This window comes from Trachemys scripta, chromosome 1 (assembly GCF_013100865.1).
Source record: "Trachemys scripta elegans isolate TJP31775 chromosome 1, CAS_Tse_1.0, whole genome shotgun sequence".
Taxonomy (NCBI): Eukaryota; Metazoa; Chordata; order Testudines; family Emydidae; genus Trachemys; species Trachemys scripta.
Genome location: NC_048298.1, coordinates 84,236,602 through 84,258,000, shown reverse-complemented (window position 1 = coordinate 84,258,000; position 21,399 = coordinate 84,236,602). Strand labels below are relative to the sequence as shown.

The 21,399-nt window shown below is 42.9% G+C and overlaps 1 protein-coding gene across 3 annotated transcripts in view; it reads right to left on the bottom strand.

The window, feature by feature from the left end:
• The window catches only part of GAS2L3 (growth arrest specific 2 like 3), a 31,411-nt gene extending 10,293 nt beyond the window's left edge, over positions 1-21,118 (bottom strand). The window contains exons 1-6 of one of the 3 annotated variants that reach the window (XM_034773679.1): positions 21,025-21,118; positions 19,973-20,065; positions 10,668-10,715; positions 8,137-8,305; positions 7,288-7,406; positions 4,403-4,544 (exon numbers count right to left, since the gene is read on the bottom strand). In XM_034773679.1, coding sequence (XP_034629570.1) covers positions 4,403-4,544; positions 7,288-7,406; positions 8,137-8,305; positions 10,668-10,691 — 454 coding nt within the window. In that variant the 5' untranslated portion in view covers positions 10,692-10,715; positions 19,973-20,065; positions 21,025-21,118. Of the gene's footprint in view, positions 1-4,402; positions 4,545-7,287; positions 7,407-8,136; positions 8,306-10,667; positions 10,716-11,900; positions 12,907-19,972; positions 20,066-21,024 lie in introns of those variants that run through there. The other 2 variants (XM_034773696.1, XM_034773689.1) reach the window with 2 other exon arrangements.
• Positions 21,119-21,399: the final 281 nt, after the last annotated feature.

The window sequence follows — 21,399 nt, the reverse complement described above, 5'->3', positions numbered from 1 at the left end:
ATCTTTCCATCCTGCAAACAAGATACATAAAACACACAAGACTAAGTTTTCAAGTGTGGGATATTACAAATAGCTTCAACAAGACAGAAGGTGCCTATCTGAAAATTTCACAGGTGAGTGATGGAGGCTGATATCAAGGGCCAATCAGAGGTGGGAGTCGACATCTCGATAGTGAATGAGAGAAGATGGATAGGGTGGGATAGGTTGTGAAGACCTTGAAAGTGAAGACAAGTAGCTTTATGCCTAGATCACAAACAGAAGTCTCGAGCTTTATAGATAATGTTCACTAGCAATCAAGATGTTTGGCTTGATATCAGAGTGAGCAAGCTGGACAGAGCATCCAGAAACAGACTACTGCCCATGTGAATGCCATTCGGGGTCACTTAATTCGCTACCTCCATAACCTCCTACCCATTCTAGGAGTTGTTGCTACAACATGTCTCTTGGACAGGGATGGGTAATTGCCAAATCACAAAAGCAGTCATTCCCATTTCACCCATCAACAAGAGCTTGAAAGCTTGCCTGGGCAAGGGGGGGGAATTGGGGTGAGAAGACTTGCAGCCTCCCAAAGGCACACAAAGTTGGCATTTATGCCGCATAGCCAGTTTCTGAAAACAGCAATAAACAGATTTCAAAATACTTTTAGCTACAAACAAAACAACACAGCATTAGGAAATCCTGACTGCTGATCCCAAGGAAATTAAACATATTTTAAGTATTTGTTTCAGAGTGCAGTTAATGAGTTTAGGCTCTTCAGTTTATACAGAGAGTGAACTGAGGATATACACAATCTCAAGGGTGGCTCTATGTTTTTTGCCGCCCCAAGCACGGCATGCAGGTGGCTTTCGGCGGCGCGCCTGCAGGAGGTCCGCTGGTAACGCGGATTCGGCGACATGCCTGCAGGAGGTCCACCAGTCCTGTGGCTCCAGCATAGCCGCCGCCAAATTGCCGCTGAAGCCGCGGGACAGGCGGACCTCCCACAGGCATTCCGCCGAAGGCTCCCTGACTGCCGCCCCCTGCAGCTTGCCGCCCCAGGCACGTGCTTGGTGCACTAGTGCCTGGAGCCGCCCCTGCACAATCTACTTCCATTACACATTTTTTTCTCCTACTTGCACCACTGAAGACTGAAATACAGCAATAAATTTAATATTTTAGATTAGATAGATGGATAGGATTTCTAGCAATTTCATTCTAATTTAGTAGAAAAATGGTCTAGTAAAGAACAGGAATGGGCACCTCCAACTGGTAGCAATGAGAATTTCAAAGACTAGTTAGCCAATAAAAAAAGAGTAAGCAGTGACAGAGGCCATTTAAGTGACAAACATTAGCAGTGTGTAATAACAGGGTTTTTTTTAATTAAATAAATAAAATCACCCTTACTGTATATGCAAACTACATTTTTAGTCACTATTGCAAGTTTTAATGTACACTGCAAATATAGGTAATTTTGCATGTTCTTCTAACAGGCAAAGAATTTTGCAATATTTAAAGAGTACCCGAGTTGCCACAGAAAGGCTTGTGCTTGTTTGTTTCTATTTAAAAAGCAAGTGATGCAAAAACAATTAATTATCTTACAATGAATAATCAACTTTTCTTAATGAGCAGTCAAAGATTTCATGCCATCTGGAAGATCAGTCCAGCAGCTGCTGGTAACAAAGTACAGGCTGAACACTAGAGGCATAAGCTCAATTTGCAATCTTTGTTTTCATAACCATCTAGTTAGAGGGGGGGAAAGTAAGGGGTTGAGAATCATATAGGGTAGATCCTGAGGTGAACGTTAATTACTAACAGACTGTTGTAACTTCAGGCACAAAATCCTGACGTAGCTCTTTAATTTAGCCATCATGCGTGTACTATTCTGAGCATTTTATACAGCAAGAAAGAGATCTAATATTGAACAAAGGATATTTTTGTGTTTTAAAAATTTCCACGTGGTCTCTTGGCACTTTAAAATAATGCGGGTCTCTCTTTCAATTACCATATATATTCGATTATAAGCTGGTTCTGTTTATAAGCCGACCCACCAAGATGGATAAGTAAAAATGGAAAATGTTTATAACCCGTTCATAAGCCGACCCTATAATTCAGGGGTCAGCAAACTCTGGCTCCCGGGCCATCAGGATAAGCCGCTGGTGGGCCGAGATGGTTTGTTTACCTCGAGGGTCCGCAGTCACGGAGGTAAACCTAAGTAAACAAAGTGTCCCGGCGCGCCAGCTGCTTACCCTGATGGACCAGGACAGCAACTGATGGGGAAATTTGGGGGCGGGGAGGGGAGAAGCTGAGAGTCAGGGGAGTAACCCCTGTGACCACCCCCCACCTGACCCCACCTCTAGCCCAGGACCCCCACACTCTCCCCATCCCATCCCTTCCCACCTTATCTGGGGAGGGCCAGGGGAGGATGTCTCTGGCTTGGCTGGAGCTGCTCCGGCAGGCTGGGCAGCATGGCCGCAGCCTGCTCTGGCGGGTCAAACCAGACGGCGCGGCTGCAGCACATTCCAGTGGGCTGGGCCGCAGTGTGCTCCAGCGGGTTGGGCAGCGTGGCCACAGCCTGCTCTGGGGGGCCGGGGCCGAGCGGCATGGCTGCAGCCTGCCAGCCCCGGAGGCTGGGGGGAGAGCAGCGTGGCCAGAAGCAGAGAGAATCTGGCCCTGCCTCTTCCCTTTTGTCTCTGCTGGCTGTGCTGCCTCTCCTTGCTCCCTCTCTTGAGGGGAGGGGCTGTGTCCCACCTCTCCCTCTCTATACCTGTTCATAAACTGACCCCCTTCTCTGGCGCTTCCCTTTTTTACTAAAAAAAATTCGGCATATGAAGAGTATATACAGTATTCTGTTTCGGGGTTTTTTTGCTATGCAGAAAATGTGGCATTTCACTGCACTCCTTTTATATTTTTTCCTCCCACAATGCAACTTTTCAGAAGCTTCAAAGGCACTATTCAGTCAGATTACTCAATGCAGCCATAAGCAACTGATCCTGCAAAGCTTCTGTCACATGAACAGTCCTATCAAAGTCCCAATCACTACTTATACAATTATTACTGTCTCACACAAGTATGGCTTTAAGAGCACCTCAATGCCAAGTGGCAGCACCTGCCAGTTCTGTCAGCAACTCCTATCAGGCCTGACAACTCACTACACCTAACACACTGCTTTCATAGTATTTATCCAAAAGCATCTTGTGAGGTATCAAATGAAAGCTGGTGACATACTGGTCATTAAAATTGTTGTAAAATTGATGTATTAAGATTATATGAGGAATTATGTATATGTACTGATATTATGCTTTAAAGTCTGTAACCAAACAAAGGGAGAACCAGGTTTCTTCCAGACAGGAAGAAGGTAGTTCTCGCTCTATGAAATGTAAATTAAGTATGGTAAAGTCAATACAAAAGGAACTCCATTTGCCTGTAAAGTGAACAGGAAAAATAGGTTGATGGGGGAGGAATGTGAACTCAACATGGTGTCGGCATGCCAGAGAAAAAGCATCTTATCTGGGGGTGCACTTCAGAAGGATACATTTCAAAGGCCATAGGGATAAAATCTGGGTCCTGATTATGACTGAAAACTAGTAAACCCTGCAGAAAATCTTAGGTGAGACTGGTTTAGACAAGGATTATAACCAGTTAAGCTCTACTCCAGGGGTCAGCAACATTTGGCACGCGGCTCACCAGGGTAAGCACCCTGGCAGGCAGGTCCAGTTTTATTTACCTGCTGACGCGGCAGGTTCGGCTGATCGCGGCCCCCACTGGCCGCAGTTCGCCGTCCTGGGCCAATGGGGGTGGTGAGAAGCCGCGGCCAGCACATCGCTCAGCGTCAGCAGGTGCTTACCCTGGCGAGCCGCGTGCCAAATGTTGCCGACCCCTGCTCTACTCTCTAGAAAATGTATTATACTTGGTTTCATTTGTACCCATTTCTGTTTCCATTATTCTTACTCAATACTCACTTGAATCTGTGAATCTCTGTTCTTGCTTAATAAACGTATTCGTTTTAACCATAAACAGATTATAATTCAGTGTTATAGAGGACCTGATCCTGAGGTGTAACCTTCTAGCTGTGTGTGCACTATCTTTTTGGGGACAACTTAACTTGGTAATTACTGTGAGTGTCTAGCGCCCAGGCTGGACACTACAGGGGGATGCTTCATGGAGCTCGGGGATGGGGGTACACTAAGTGTTACTCTGCAAGGCAAAATAAGTGCTGGCAGAGACCTGAGGCATGCGTTTGGGTGGCTATCTGAATGAGTGTCGGGGAACTGACACACAATTTAGCACCAGCAAATCTCTCTATAGCTGAGGCAGAGGGGTGAGTCACAATCCTGGGCACCCCAAGAAAGTGTCACAGTAAGGGTCAGGATTGGGCCCATAGAGTTTTCTATCCCCCCAAAATAACTTTACAAACAGGGATAATTACCTAAACCTTCAGATTCAAAGAGATAAGTCTCATCAACTCCAATGCACCTACACCAGTTAAGGAAGTTGGCTGTATTATCTCTAGCAAAGAAGGATCCTGATGGTGCATTCTTCTTACATGGGACACGTCTCATAGGAAAATTCTGGCAAAAAATATTTCAAAAATTAATGTACATATGCTGTGCGCACAGATACATAAGTGACATTTTGAAACACATTTTCATAAGATCAAATAAGAATATCACATTTAAAGTACAACAATGGTGGCCGGCTAATAACTATTATTATTTTTTTATATTTGATGTAACCTACATGCATATCTGGAATGCAGACGAAGCTTTTCCCATTTGATGGCTACAGCAATGTCAGATATAGGCCTTCAAAGAGCAAGTTGTTATTCTTGTACATGGTCTAAGAAGACAGTGTGTGTATGGTTACTCTGTTGAAGTCAGGAATCAAGGTAAGGGAAAAGAAATCTTCCATTGTAACTCTGCATCCTGGGATGCAGTAGTGTGGCCTCTCCTGGAGCAGTCTCTGCCACTGATCTCCACCAGCTCACAGCACATGGGGAAGTTTAGTTGGTGGATCTACAGTCCTGGTTACACTGGCTCCACCCTCAAACTCCGTGTACAAAGCGGTGAACAGATTACTCTTCGTGCATATCTCTACAGTGCACAGGGGGTGTGGACTAGCTACATGGACGACACAATCCTTCCACCCCATCCCCCAAAATATAGTGAAACTGCACTGGCTATTGCATTCAGGCACTTTTCAAGTCCTTTCATAAGTAGATGGGTGTGGTATGGGAGGGAGGGAGGAAGGGGGTAGAGTTTCCTTTAGAAAGTAGTGACTTGCTTTCAGTTTTTTCTAAACCAGTTTAACAACTTTGGGGATATACGTGAGGCATCTTCTCTCTTCCCTTCACAGCCAATGATCTTCATCATTCACGGATGTCCCTTATAAATAGGGCCCTACCAAATTCACAGCCATGAAAAACGTGCCAGGGACTGTGAAATCTGGTCTCCCCCATGAAATCTGTCTATTTTAGGGGGGTCACGGTATTGCCATGCTGCCTTCAAAGCTGGGCAGCTGGAGAGCGGTGGCTGCTGGCCAGGTGCCCAGCTCAGAATGCAGCATCACAGCCAGCAGCAGCACAGAAGTAAGGGTGGCATGGTATGGTATTGCCACCCTTACTTCTGTGCTGCTGGTGGCAGCATTGGCTTTAGAGCTGGGTGCCTGGTCAGCAGCTGCTGCTCTCCAGATGCCCAGTTCTGAAGGCAATACAGAAATAAGGGTGGCAACACCATACCCTCCTACAATAGCCTTGCAACCCTCCCCATGATCCTCTTTTGCCACCCTTACTTTGAATTTAAGGGTGGAGGGATAGCTCAGTGGTTTGAGTATTGGCCTGCTAAACCCAGGGTTGTGAGCCACTTAGGGATCTGGGGCAAAAATCAGTATTTGGTCCTGCTAGTGAAGGCAGGGGGCTGGACTCAATGACCTTTTGGGGTCCCTTCCAGTTCTATGAGATAAATATAATATATGGAGATATACCTATTATTTGAAACTGTGAAATTCAAGATTTGTAAAATGCTAGGACCATGAAATTTACCAAAATGGACAGTGAATTTGGTAGGGCCCTACTTATAAATATACAACATGGTGCTCTGTGAAAGTTGCTCCCTTTTTACTATCAAAGACCTCCCTCAAGAAGAATTTTAGCAGTTAGTTACTGATATTTAGCCTTAATATACTAGCTATATAATTAAAAATGTAGGCCTTCCTGATAGCTTCTACCAATTGGTAGAAAACACTTACAGTACTATTCCCCTTTATCAAACTAACTTTCTTTTTTATATTAGTATTCTGTGTTTGTAGAAGCTAACTAGTGCTGCCATCACATGATTAACTGGCTTCTATAAAACAAAACAACACCACTGACTCCTATTTATATGTAGTTCTAGCAAAAACAGCTCTAGGCTGTTGGACTGCAACAGACTCTTTATGTTGGAGGTTAGAAGAATAAAGACTAATTCCTTCCAAGTCATTTCCTTTACACCCATTTTTCTGTCAGTGCTGGACATTGACATCAGGTTTTGTTTTGTCTCAGTTATGTAATATATGAAAGGTGTAGTCCCCTGTTTCTTGTGCTGCTTCCATCCTCCTCCACCCAAAAATTTAAGTTGTGGGACCAGTGATTCAGCCACTTCTTTCTCAGAGGGAACTAATAAAACATGAAATGTCCTACTAATATTTTTGATATATGAAAGCACTATTCTAAACATTCTCTCTACCTTCTGTACATCTCAATCACACATTGCATGTGCTAATGTTTGCACATGTGTAAGGGTCAAGTCATGTCTCAAAATCTTCAAATCCTTCTATTTTGTATAAATTGTGAGTTTATCCATTCTCATTTCTGCCATATTTTATTCCCAATAGTGGTGCCTAAACATGTCTCCCATACATATTTTGTTTTAGGTATTTTTAGTGGCTGTTCAGAGTGCAGCACGTTCTAGTCTAGTGATCAATTTCTGATACAAAATTTGCATAAAGTGTCAACAGGTTTCCTGTTTCTCCTACCCAGGTAGTCCTCCCCACCATACACACACAACCAATAGGAATCATTCTTGAGGGGTCAGACCATAAGGTCCTTAAACAGGCCTTCCACCAGCACACCTTCTATTGAAGTGAGGACTTTAGGATTTGACACACAATGAATAGCCATCTCATTTGTAGCTAGTTATTTGATCTATTAAGACATCACGTTTCTTCTTATTTCCAAGTACAATGCATACAGAGTGCAATTTTGTTAAATGCAGATAAAAAGTGGTTGCATGTGAAGTCATGAAGTTTATCAATTACTGTAATAGTCAAACGACTCACCCTTAAGTCCTTTGAGCTACAGCATTTTTTAATTGTACTTTGAAGGACACCAACCAACTGGCAGAGTAGTACACCATTATCAAGCTCTTCCAGCAACCGTTCCGCTGCAACTTCTACCCCTGAAAATAAAAAGTGGAAAATGTTAGAATTATTCCAGAGGAAGGCAAGCTAACAGAAACTATATGCGGACAACTCAGACATGGCATTCCACCATTAAAAAGACACAAAGTTGGCCTGTAGTCTACAACAGAAGTGAGATCATCAGTATTTTGAGTACCAGTTTTTATTCCATTCAACTAAAACAACTGATGAATGGCATAAACTTTAAAATTTATGCTTCCTTACATATTCACCATAAAAATCAACTGCCACTGAAGCAATAATATAAATGTAAGCTTTTACTAAATCTAAAAAATAGAGATACTAATTTAGAGATGTATTTGTACTGTACGTTTCCCCCTTCTCAACATCCACTGTTTCAGCCTGTGTTAGTTATACCCTATAGCTTTGCATTCTAAAAAGAGAATTGGCATACATTTAAAATTAAATATGTTTATTTACCTATAAAACTATTTCTATTAAAATTCAGATAAAAATCAAGTGAAATATTCATTAGACTACAGACTAGTTACTGAACAGGAAATATAAATAAGTGATATTAAGCTAGCATTGACAGTTGTCCGCTCATAAAATATGAAACCGGAACATGCATTTTAATGCAACTTTCCTCATTACGCAAGCCCAGTCTCATTCACTCGCTCTTAGCAAATTTATGAATATGAAAGTTCAACACTGGCCAGGACAATGTATCTTTCAAATTCATTAGACAATGATGTATTTTAGCATTACCCAGCAATCCAGATAGCCAGATTGATAGATCTTCCTTCATAGGCACCAGTGTTGCTTCATGCCGCACAGATATCCACTGATCATACAGGCAAACATCTGCCAAGCCCGGGCCATGTCTGGGAGTCAGAGGATTTCGTGGAGTTAAAGGAATATCATCTCCAAACCACACCTAAAGAAGTTTTCAGTAAGTTAAAACAAATCGGTCTAGTACAGCGGCTCTCAAACTTTTTTACTCGTGACCCTTTTCACATAACAAGCCTCTGAGTGCAACCCCCCCCTTATAAGTTAAAAGCACTTTTTTATATATTTAAAGCCATTATAAATGCTGGAGACAAAGCAGGGTTTGGAGTAGAGGCTGACAGCTCGTGACTCCCCAGGTAATAACTTTGCGACTCCCTGAGGGGTCCTGACCCCCAATTTGAGAACCCCTGGTCTAGTAGCTGCAACCTCCAATAATGGAATCTGATCATTTCCTCACGCAAACAATAATCAGGTAATGACATAAGAGATCTAATTTTGATTTTTAAGCCACTCATCAACCCTGCAAAGATCTATTGCAGCTGTCAGTCTTCATTCCTAAATTCAGATGCTACCACATCACTCTATGATTTACAGTTGTCCCCCTGAGATATATAAAAACGCTCTCAAAAAAGGTCTACTTTTTAACTGCCTTATAAATAAAGAATTAATTTATAAAACTTGTAAGAAAGTTAGTACTGGGCAGAATCCACAATATAAAAAGACAAATCTACAGCCTAAAACTAAATTTGCTGCTGGTCTCTCTCTCTTTGATCAAAGATTTCACAGGAGGTTTTTGTTTGGGAGGAAAAAAAAGAACATTAAAATTCTTACACTACAGTAGAAAATGTGTTACTGTTCAGACTTGTTTAATACAAGAACATACACTTTTTAGACACGTCTTCACCTCTTGTATTCAAGCATTCTAAAGTAATGTGCAGTGGCACTGAAAATGTTTTCTTCACTATGGGGCAGGAAGGAAGACTTCATTTGCTCACTATATCATAGCATCAATAAAAAAAGGGTATCAGTCCCAGTCTTCTAATTGTATTTTTTCCTGTGTCAACACCTGTCTCACGTTAGTAAAGAAATAAGAAATTCTGATGATATACATGAAAGCCAGCCTTGCAGAAACTTTACACCTGCAGTGCCCAACGATTGGCAGGAAAAAACAAAATGGAAAAGAGAAACAGGGGCAGATGAAAATTTGTTCTGAATTGTATCAATCTGTGCCTTTAACACCACTGTTTTCAATGGAATTCCACTGGCGTACCCAGGAGTAAAATGTTACCTTGAACTTCAAGCTCTTTCGGACAGTTTAGGTATTGGGAAAGGGGGAGAAGCAGCGAGGAAGGACTTGACCACAGAGTAAAGCAGAAAAAAGTCTGAATAGGAGGAGACAATGAAGAGAAAGGAAAAACTCAGGTTCTTCCTCTTACACCTTCTATATAGAAATCCCTCCACAGCTAGATCATTGGAATGCAACCCTGTGAGATAAGGGGACAGAAGGGTAAGCTGGGAGTAATTCATCCCATGATTCCTGGCAAACTTCCATTGGGAAATTCCTTGTGGAATTTGAAGAAAGACAATTTCCTCTCTCATGGGTTTTTCTATCAGTAACATTTTGTTAAGGGTAAGCTTAGGGAGTCAAGGAGAGTAATGGGGATGAAGAAAAAATGACTTGAAGAAAAACAAAACAAAAACACTCCCTCTCAGAGGATCTCATTCACCACACAAAATGTCATGCCTTCACCATCCCATCCCAGATAACCTAGCCCAGACACACAACTAACTGTTGATTGAGTTCATCCATAATTAGCTAGTTTGGGGGTTCTCAGACTTTTGTACTGGTGACCCCTTTCACACAGCAAGCCTCTGAGTGCGACCCCCTCTTATACATTAAAAACACTTTTTTATATATTTAGCACCATTATAAATGCTGGAGGTAAAGCGGGGTTTGGGGTGGAGGCTGACAGCTCGCGACCCCACCATGTAATAACCTCGCAACCCCCTCAGAGGTCCTGACCCCCCGTTTGAGAACCCCTGAGCTAATTGGTCCCACAAGAGTTTTTAACTTGTGGATGGACTGACTACATATTCTCTTATAAAATTAATAACTTTGCAAAACTTGAATATTAATAGTTACACAAATAAAGTCATTATATTTTAGGAACAATTACGTTTGATTTAGTCTCTTACTTTGCCTTAGAAACCTTCTTAGATAACAACACTTAAGGAGAAGTGGTGTGATCTAGCAGTTGAAACAGAAAGCTAGGCTCCAGAACTTCTGGGTTATATCAGTCCTGCCACTGACTCCCTGTGTGACCTAAGGCAAGTCATTTAACCTCTGTGACTAAGTTTTCCCACCTGTAAAATGGGGATGGTAAAGATCTCACAGGGACAATTGTGAGCCTTGCAGTAATTTGTCTGCAAAGTGCCCTGTGATCCTTGCATAAAGAAAAGATAAGATGCCATATGAAGTATCAAGCATTTTTATTATTAATATCATTTACCTGAACTGCATGCTGCATGGTCATCTGTATTTATATAAATGTCTTTCCCTGGACATGGGGGAAGGAAGAGACAAAAACACAACCCAGCAAATTATTTTTAATGGAATCACTTTTAATTTTTACAAAAGTTAAAAAACTATTACGTGAAAACAGTCAGATTGACTCTCTTAACACAGTTATAATCTTGACCTGAATATTTTACTACTCTACACTGTCAGAAAATAGTAAATATTACAGGACAAAATGGCAAGTTTCTTCACTTCTATTTAGCTATAAATAGTATTCGATAACTGCTCACGTGCTTCCAAGAAGGTGTCAAAGCTCTCTGACTTGTAGAAGAGGAAAAAAATGCCAAGTGTGCTATTACATCAGTTATCCAACATGTACCCAAAAAACCTTAACTTGAAGTTAAGGTTGTTGGAGTCCATTCTTATATATCACAAACATAACTGCAGAAAATCATGAGTTAAGGTTCTCTCAGTCTTTAAAGTAAAATATCATTTATAAAAAATTAGCTTCTTTACATGCAATACAAAGGAGAAGTCAAAATTCACTCAAACAGACAAAAACAAAATGTTTTTATTATTTAATATTTGAATGTGATAGGGCCTAAAGAGCCCCAATCCTGAACAAGACAGCCCCTACCCCAATGTCCTTTCCAAAGAATGCCATATCCTATAATGCATTTCATATATGGTGTAATTCTATTTCATGTAGCAAAGTAATAAAATTAATCATACATGCACTTAATAAAACTGAAAGGAAAAAATTCAAAATGTCTTTCATAGATATGATGCAGAAATGTCCAACATAATTGTTGCATGAACTGTGAAATATACATTTATCTTTTGTAATTTGTCAATCACTATGGAGTAAATACCACATGTTAGGAAAAGGCATCTGTCAGACATTTCTTTAAAAAAAGAAAAAGAAAGACCTGCTTGATGATAACAGGAAAAAGTTCTAGAGAGTCACCACACAGCCAGAGTGGGATGAAAGCACATTTGTGATGTTTTGACTGTGTGTGTGTGTAAAGTCAAAGAGAAACGTAAACTTATATTTGTAACACAATTCTTTAGCGTTCTCTAAACTGTAAGTTTTACTATAGACAGAAGTATTTCCATTTCCTAAGAAGAGTTTGTGTTGTTTCTTTCCCATCTACCCTCTCCACTACCTTGACCTTTGCATTCCACCCATTACAACATCTTTTAATAAACTTTACAAAAAACATACCTTAAGACCATGCAGTTACACCTACTATGAAATCAGTTTGTTTTCAGACAGAAGCTTTTCCTTTGTACCAAACTTGTCATGCTGATCAAGTAAAGATTTACCAAAGATGCCCTGAGTTGGTTATATCTGAACATGCAAGAGTTACATCGCTTTTTTATTTGCAGGAAAACAAAATAAATACTGGGATTGTCCTATCCCTGATGTCATTTTCCTCTCTACACATTAGAGGAAAAGGGCAGAGTACATAGCAGGCATTACAAATGAGCATGTTATGCTTCCCACGAGTTATATGCCCCTGGACTATTTTCCTTTAGCATAAGAAATCCTTTGTCCCAAGAGAGAGCCCCAGTAAGAGACTTCATTGACTGTTTAAAAAAAAATATGGATGGAACAGCCATTAGAAAAGCTGCTCTCATTAAAATAAGGAGCCTCACATAATCAAACAAGAGCTTAACATGGCAACTGCCACTAGAAGAACAAAAGGCGGCCTAATTCACAAGGAGTGTTCAAAACATGAACACAGTAAAATATTCACAAAGCAGCTATTAGAAGAATGTTCAGCATCTGCACTTTTGGGGAAGGCCTAACAAAACTGGTCTTTTAAAAATAAACAAATGAAGGGATTGAGGGAAATTGTGACACTTGAACTTCATGAACTTCTTTTTACATAAGTTATTTTGCAATCTTAGTTGTCAGAGGAGGGCTCCCTAAGAAGCTAAAGCTTTGCATTAACACAGTAAACATTAGAATAATGGTAGCAAGGACAAATTTTTACAATATTAATTATCCTCAAAAGGACTCATATTAGGATTACTGACTGCTAACTTAAATTCTCTCTCAAATCATCAGTTACAGGCAGATCTGGAGTTCATAGTGCTGAGGAATGTAGGTTACCACAGCCCATACAGGTACAGCAGTTATGGTAAAAGATGGGTGTTGGCCTGTGTCAGGTGGATTGGCCCTTGGTCTAATACAGGGAAGGTGAATGGGGGAATTGGAATGTATAGCCCAGGGATCGGCAACCTTTGGCATGCAGCTCGCCAGGGTAAGCCCCCTGGCGGGCTGGGCCGGTTTGTTTACCTGCCGCGTCCGCAGGTTCGGCCGATCGCAGCTCCCACTGGCCACTCCAGGCCAATGGGGGCTGCAGGAAGAGGTGTGGGCCGAGGGATGTGCTGGCCACTGCTTCCCACAGTCCCCATTGGCCTGCAGCAGCGAACCGCGGACGCGGCAGGTAAACAAACCGGCCCGGCCCGCCAGGGGGTTTACCCTGAAAGGCCACGTGCCAAAGGTTGACGATCCTTGGTATAGCCTCTAATGGTCTGGTGAGTATGGGACCAGGTCTCAGACGGCCAGTGTGTAGAGATATGTGAGATGCTGTGGTCCACAGGAGGGTTGATTCATAACTAGTAAGTGGGTTAACAGACAAGTCTTCTCCCCTCTGGGATAATGGAGTTCTTTGGAATACGAGATGGGTGAGTGTCAGAATTAAGGCTGCTGCTGGAAGTTTGTTAATTTCCAGACATTCAAGTTTCTCACTTTACAGTGTTCTAGTGGAGTATTTGGTTTAAAGTGTAATTGCTTTTTAGTGTGGGTATCAGCAGTCTTAACTATCACAAGCAGGGCTTGAAAAATCTACTCCCCCGGGGCAAATAGGAATCTATGGTAGGCGATTGCCATCTTCCTTTCTAAACAAGTTGCCTTCTTTTTAAAAAGGATTAAGTCTCTAGTGCTGTTTTTTGTAGCAGAAGCCTTCAGAATGAGAATACTGTAACCAAGACAGTCAATAAATCTGCAGAAGTGGCTCCAGTCCTGCCACTGCAGATCAGATGATGAGTCAGCTGCCACTATGAAGAGTAAGTTGCCCTGAAGGGCTGCATCCCTCCCTTCACCCCCTGAAGGAGAGAGCAGTGGCTTCATCCCTTCCCCCTCCAAAGCAGGGGGCACAACCATCCCAACCCAGCATATGTGTGGGCTCCTGCCATCACCCCCCCAGGCTGGGGGGCAGTGTGTGCATTGGAAGGACAGCGGATTTCTGTCACCACTCCTGCCACCCCAGCAGAGGAGTCTGTACAGAACTAATTGTCGGGGGAGAAGCATTAATTTATTGTTGGAGGGGCCCAGCTAGGGTGATTTATTGTGGGGTGCAGACCAGGCATTAAATTGATTCATTAAGGAAGGCAAGAGCTGGCAGTAATTGGAGGCATGGAGTTCAGCCAGGGGAGGCTAGGGTGATGGATCCAAGTGGAGGGAAGGGAACCTGACTACACAGGTGTGGGTGTATCTCAGGAAGAGGGTATGGCTTGGGGCACACCCTCTGCATAGGCCTCAATGGCCCAGGCAATCCACACACACACACACACACACACACACTTTCGACATGCCCTCGTAAGGCAGTTCACTCCCTCTCCATACCTCACAGTGCCACCACCTGGTGCACAGCAGATCAAAGAAACAGAACCACAGGGATCCCAGTCTATATGAACCAAAGCATTTACTGCAAAAATGAATAAAAACTCAGGAGGTGCAGCTTGGGGTTTGTCTGCACTGTAACAATTAGCTCAACTTACTACACTCAAGCCAGCTACCTCAAGCGAGAGTGATTAGCAGCACAGAGCGATTGGATAAGCAGAACTATGAGTTGTTGTAACTTGAGCTGCTTTATCCCCACTGCATTATAAACTCCAGTTCGCAGCACTTGACCTTCAACCCACCTCACTGTCAGGCCAGTTAGCTCAAGCTTAAAGCATCATTTAATTTGAGCTAGAGATTTTGCGTGTGGAGAGGAGTTGGGGGAAAACTCGTGTTATAGGTCAAGCTAATAATGCAGTAAAGACATTGCCATTTGAAACAATACACTAATGGCTTTAAATGCATTAAATAAGATGGGTAGTTCCTACTCATTAGCCCTATAAGTCATGATGTTGCAAAAGATGCTAAATTAGATACAAGCTATTCTGTAATGCAAGTTTATAAGTCTGGCCAAAGTTACATATGCTGTAATTAGAGTGACCCATAAGCAGTTCAGACATTGAGCAATACGACAAAAAAGTCAACTCAGCTCTTATTGGCATCTGAAATATAAAGGAGGTAGTCACTAATTTAGATGGAGGTGGAACCCAAAGACATTTATAAACTCATTACAAAATGTTTGTACGTAAGACTGTCTCTCTAAATATAGGTTGAAGATTTAAATATAAAGCATGCTGGGGTGGAAGATTGCAGCCCCCAAGACAGTCACAAAAAGATCATTCTGAAACTGATAGAAGTTTTATATTAGTTCTGACAGTATTGTTGGAAACCACATCCCTACAAAATATCTTCATTTTAAAATAAAAACACAGCTTCTTTTCCTTCATAATGCCAATTGGTGTATATTTAATATATCCAGGATATCTTCATTATACATACTGACAATTTTGTTTTGAATGTTAGGTTCTTAAATGTATCAGAACAGATGTGATGCCTAGAGTGTGCTACTATATATTTTACTACAGCAACTATAGGTCTCCAGTTACATCATAGGAAACAAAACTTCTGCTAACTTTCAAATTGATTTCCTTGGGGAAGGGGGCCTCAAAGCATGGAATAGAGAAAGAATCCAAATTAGTCACCAGGGCTCAAACACTTTGAGGTGGCAAACATCTTTTCATCAGGATGTATAGCAACGGTGCTCCTTAGGGAGTCCCTTTCTGGAGCCCTAAACAATGGAGTATACAGCATTTTACAACTCCCCACTTTAATACAGAGGTGAGGCTCCTGAACTCATACAAGTCCCTTCATGACAGAGAAGTTCACTCAACTCACGGAGCATTTCCTGCTGGAACATGTCAGCTCAGCAAGCAGCACCTCTACAGCAAAGGTATAACTGGTTCACTTGATAAGAATGTGTGTAGCCTGGGGGGACCCGTGGCTACAACATGGCCAGAGCCAAGTAACATGATTTCAGATATGTTAGGCCTGGACTGCACTGCTAAAGAAGTGTTTTTTACCTCAGGGTAACGAACGCACATGAGCTATCCTGAGGTAAAAACCACAATACTTCAATTTTACTGTGAAGTAAACAGCTCTATAGCCCTTTCATGGGTTGACCTTAGGGAGTTTCTCTCACGGCAAAACTGAAGTGCCTGATCTTCGCTGTCGCTCCACCTCAGAATAGCTCATGCACATTAGTTACCTCAAGGTAAAATACGCACCTTTTTTAGCAGTGAGGAAAAAGCACCTCAACAGCACATCTCAATAGTGCTTTTCAATCATGATAAGCTACCTGATAAACACCCTTTTTACCCAGCAAGGCAGGAACTGGGAGTGCAGCCCTCAAAGTCCCAGCATGTTGCTCTTTGGGTAGGCAAAGCCTGGCCATCCTGTTATATGGCTATAGTCAGGTACCAGGGAAAAGGTTTTTAAAGACCCCTGGCAGGAGCAGGACAAATTATAATATGAAAACCTGCCTGTCTTTTACTTTGAAAAGCCTTACACAACACTAATAAGATTTCAGATGTATAAGCCTATGCCTTAAAGTCCAAAGGTACATAATACTTTACATTTATATAGACTGTCTGTATCCCAAAAGATGCCAAAATGTTTTATTAGATAAAATGCAGCCTACCATTGTTCAGCACACTGAACAACAGGAATGGGAATTTTAGCCAAGGACATTAGAGCAAACCTCATTCCTATAAAATCAGTACTGGGATCAAGTGTCCAGGTAGAGAATGCTACACCCTGATTTTAAAGGTGTCTTCCAGAAGATCCCCATGGCACTCAGCTTACAGGATCCACTTTGGAAGAGCAGAGTTGACCCTATTGGATTTGAACCTGTGGTTCCAGGGACCTGATTTATTCAAGTTTGATGATTAAGGCCCTGTGGTGAATACAGCTGACCTTCTCAGCAACAGTGATCATAATGTACTTAAATTTAACATCGGGGAAGGAGGAGAGAAATATCAAAGAAGTCTGCCACAGTAATACTGAACTTCAAAAAAGAGGAACTACACAAAAGTGAGGAAGCTAGTTAAACGGAAATTAAAAGCAACATTCACAAGAGTGACATGCCTGCAAGTTGCATGGAAACTTTTTAAAAACACCACAGTAGAGGCTCAAATTAAATGTATACCCCAAATTAAAAACAGTAAGTGGACCAGAAACATGCCACCGTGGCTAAGCAACAAGCTAAAAGAGGCACTTAGAGGCAAAAAGGCATCATTTAAAAACGAAGCCAAATGCTGCTGAGGAAAATAGAAATGAACAAACTCTGGCAAGTCAAATGTAAAAGTATAATTAGGCAGGCCAAAAAGGAATTTGAAGAGGAACGAGCAAAAGACACAAAAACTAACAGCAAATATATTTTTTAAGTACATCAGAAGCAGGAAGCCAAACAAACAATCAGTGGGGCCACTGGACCGTCAAGATGCTAAAGGAGCACTGAAAAAAGATAAGGCCACTGTGGAAAAGCTATGGCTTACACTACAGAGCTTACAGCAGCACAGCTGCATTGGTGCAGATGCTCTAAGCCAGAGGTGGGCAAACTATGGCCCGCGGGCGACATCCAGCCCGTGGGACTGTTCTGCTCGGCCCTTCAGCTCCCAGCTGGGGAGGCTAGCCCCCCGCCCCTCCTCTGCTGTCCTCCCTTCCCCGCAGCCACACCACCACGCAGGCAGTGCTCTGGGCGGCGGGCTGCACGCTCCTGCAGGGCAGCACAGCAGCATGTCTGGCTCCGGTCAGGTGGCGTGGCTGCTCTGAGCAGCATGGTAAGGGGACAGGGAGCAGGGGGGCGGTTGAATGGGGTGGAGGTTCGGGGGGGGGGGGGGGGAAAAACCCCGGTGGGGGGGGGGGGGGGGGGAGGGGGGGGGGGGGGGCGGGGGGAAGAGGGGGGGGGAGGGGGGGGGGGCCCGGGGGGGTTGGCTAGGTGGGGGATTCGGGGGGGGGCAGTCAGGGAGTGGGAAGTGGGAGAGATCGGATAGGGGGCGGAGGTCAGGCTATTTGGGGAGGCACAGCCTTCCCTCCCCGGCCCTCCATACAGTTTTGCAAGCCCAGTGTGGCCCTTGGGCCAAAAAGTTTGCCCACCTCTGCTCTAAGCCAATGTGAGAGAGCTCTCCTAACGACTTAATTATTCCAGCAGAGCCAGAAGCTCTCCCACTGACATAGTGCTGTCCACACTGGCACTTAGGTCAGCGTAACTTATGTCACTCCGGGGGGGTGGTTTATTCACACACACCCTGAGCAACATAGCTTAAAATCGGTATAAATTGTGTACACAGCCTAAATGAAATCTTTGCATCAGTCTTCACTCCAGAGGATGTGAAGGAGATTCCCACACCTAAGCCATTCTTTTTAAAAGACAAATCTGAGGAACTGTCCAGATTGAGCTGTTGATAGAGGATGTTTTCAAACAAATTGATAAATTAAACAATAGTAATAAGTCACCAGGACCAGATGATATTCACCCAAGAGTTCTAACAGAACTCAAATATGAAATCGCAGCAATACTAACTATGGTATGTAGCCTATCACTTAAATCAGCCTCTGTACCAGATGACTGAATGATAGCTAATGTAACTCCAAATTTTTTTTAAAAAGGTCCCAGAGGTGAACCTAGCAATTACAGGCTGGTAAGTCTAACTTCAGAACCAGGCAGACTGGTTGAAACAAAATTATCAGACACATAGATGAATGTGATATGTTGGGGAAGAGTCAACATGGCTTTTGTAAAGAGAGATCATGCCTCAAATCTATTAGAATTCTTTGAGGAGGTCAACAAACATATGGACGAGAGTGATCCAGTAGATATAGTGTACTTGGACTTTCAGAAAGCCTTTGACAAGGTCCCTCACCAAAGGCTCTTAAGCAAAATAAGCAGCCATGGGACAAGAGGGAAAGTCCTTGCATGGCTCAGTAGCTAGTTAAAAAAAGGAAACAAAGAGTAAGAATAAATTATCAGTTTTCACAATGGAGAGAGTTATATAGTGGGGTCCCCCAAGGATCTGTACTGGGTCCAATACTGTTCAACATATTTATAAATTATCTGGTAAAAGGGGTGAACCATAAGATAGCTAAGTGTGTAGAGGGTACAAAATTACTCAAAATGGTTAAGTCCAAAACCGACTGTGAAGAGTTACAAAGAGATCTCACAAAACTGGACGCTGGGCAACAAAATGGCAGATGAAATTCAATATTGATAAATCCAAAGTAATTCACGTTGGAAAACAATCTCAACTATACATAAAAAATGATGGGGTCTATATTAGTTATTACCACTCAAGAAAGAGCTTGGAGTCATTGTGGATAGTTCTCTGAAAACATTCGCTCAATGTGCAACAGTGGTCAAAAAAAGTCAACCAAATGAGGAACCATTAGGAAAGGGACAGAAAATAAAGACAGTAAATATCATGTCACTACATAAATCCAGGGTATGCCTACATCTAGAATACTGAATGCAGTCCTGGTCGCCCCATCTCAAAAAAGATACATTAGAATTGACAAAAGTACAGAGAAGGGCAACAAAAATGACTAGGGGTATGGAACAGCTTCCAAACGAGGAGAGAGTAAAAAGACTGGGACTGTTCATCTTAGAAAAGAGACAACTAAGGGGGGATACAAGTCTATAAAAACATGAATGATGTGGATAAAGTGAACAGGCAGCAGCTTTAAAATGAACAAAAAGAAGTACTACTTCTTTACACAAGGCACAGTCAACCTGTGGAACTCATTGCCAGGGGATATTGTGAATGCAAAAAGTAAAAGTGGATTCAAAAAAGAATTAGGTAAGTTCATGGAGATCCATCAATGATTATTAGCCAAGATGTTCAGGGACGCAAACCCATGCTCTTGGGTGTCCTTAAGCCTCTGATTGCCAGCAGATGGCTCACTGAAAAATACCCCTGTTCTACTTCATTCCCAATGGATTATCAGGCCCCAGCCACTGCCAGAAGATAGAATACTGGGCTAGATTGAACATTGATCTGAGGCAATATGGCTATTTTTATGATCTGGAAAAGTGATCTGCTGGCCCTCAGATCCAAATGTAGTCCCATTAAAGGCAATACAAACACACATTATTTAAGTTTCATAGTTACGTGATGTGGTGCTGTCATTTCATTCTGAGTTCTATAGTTGTATATACTTTCAGAGAGAGACTAGTGTTTTATAAACTGTCCTCCAGCACAAACCTACAAAATACAAAGATGTTAATAAAAAAAATTGTAATTTTAAACATTCAAAAAATCAAGAAGTGGAAAAGTTCCTATGGTAATTTCCTCTTACCACAAACTGAGATTTATGCTAGATACAGCATATAAACTGAAAAAAATATTTCTCATATATAATTTTAGAGAATGATTATGCTGTTTAATATACACCTTAATATACAATATGGTTAAAATAGGCAAGTTACAGTTTAAATGATTCTCCTAGCTTTTCCTTTGCCTGACTTTCAAGTACTTAATATTGATTAGTAACAACCCCAGTTAGCTCAAAAGTGCACTTCATCTCATGTAGTTCTTTACATTGTACGTCAAGAGGCGTAGATCTCTTTCCACTGCCAGAGGGAGGGGCAAAGATCTTTAACAACAGGAACTGTGGGGTGTATTGATCAAATCAAGAACGCTTAAAGACTCTGGGTTGGAACAAGTGCCAAGTCACATTATCTCCAAATCTGGATGATAATGATCATCATCATTGTTAGTAGCAACTTATTCGGAAGGTTAGTTTTATTTTCAATGCCAGTAAGATTCCTCATGGAAAGAGGAGACCTGATCAATGAGAGCTGTCACAAAATCCTGCTGCTGTAGCAGTTTGACTGCAGGGCAGATGTCAGACAGAGCTCAGAGATTGTGTATCGCACTGCAACTCACACCCCAAGAGCATCCTTCATGCTTTTTTGTGCCGCACTAAAATAAATTATCTCCCACCCTTCACCACACCCCAGAAGGAGAGACGCTTACACATACACAGCTTTACAAATTCGCCGAGTGAAGTCCCCTCCCTCACCCCAGCCTGTCCCCCCCAAGTGAGCGTGTAGGGGCAACAGCTGATCTCCGGGCTGCTCCTAGAGACACCCCGGGGGTTACACGGTCTACGGCCGAGGATACAGCGTGGTTCCCGTGTGCCGAGCTGGGGAAGTACTCACACGCAGCGGCTGCAGAACTCACGCTCCCCCGTGCAGCTGCCGGGCACGCTGCGGCCACAGGCAGAGCCCTTCCAGCCGCCGCATCCCGCGGCTCCCTGCCCTGATTCATTCGCCTCCGCCCGCCCGCACCGTTCGAAAGGCCCAATCAGGCGGAGCGAGGAGGAGCCTGGCGAGGCGGGCCCGAAGCCCTGGGTGTCGGCCATAGCCAGCCACACCCCTCCGTCGGGCGAGCCCGGCCCCATCCTCTGTAGAGCCTTCTAGGCGCAGACTCAAACCCCAGCCGCTCCCTGGCCTGGGGCGGCTGCAACAGCATCACCTGACAGCCCTTGTGCTGCTGCCTCCCAGTCCCCGGGCTAGGCTCTGTCCGGGGAGAGT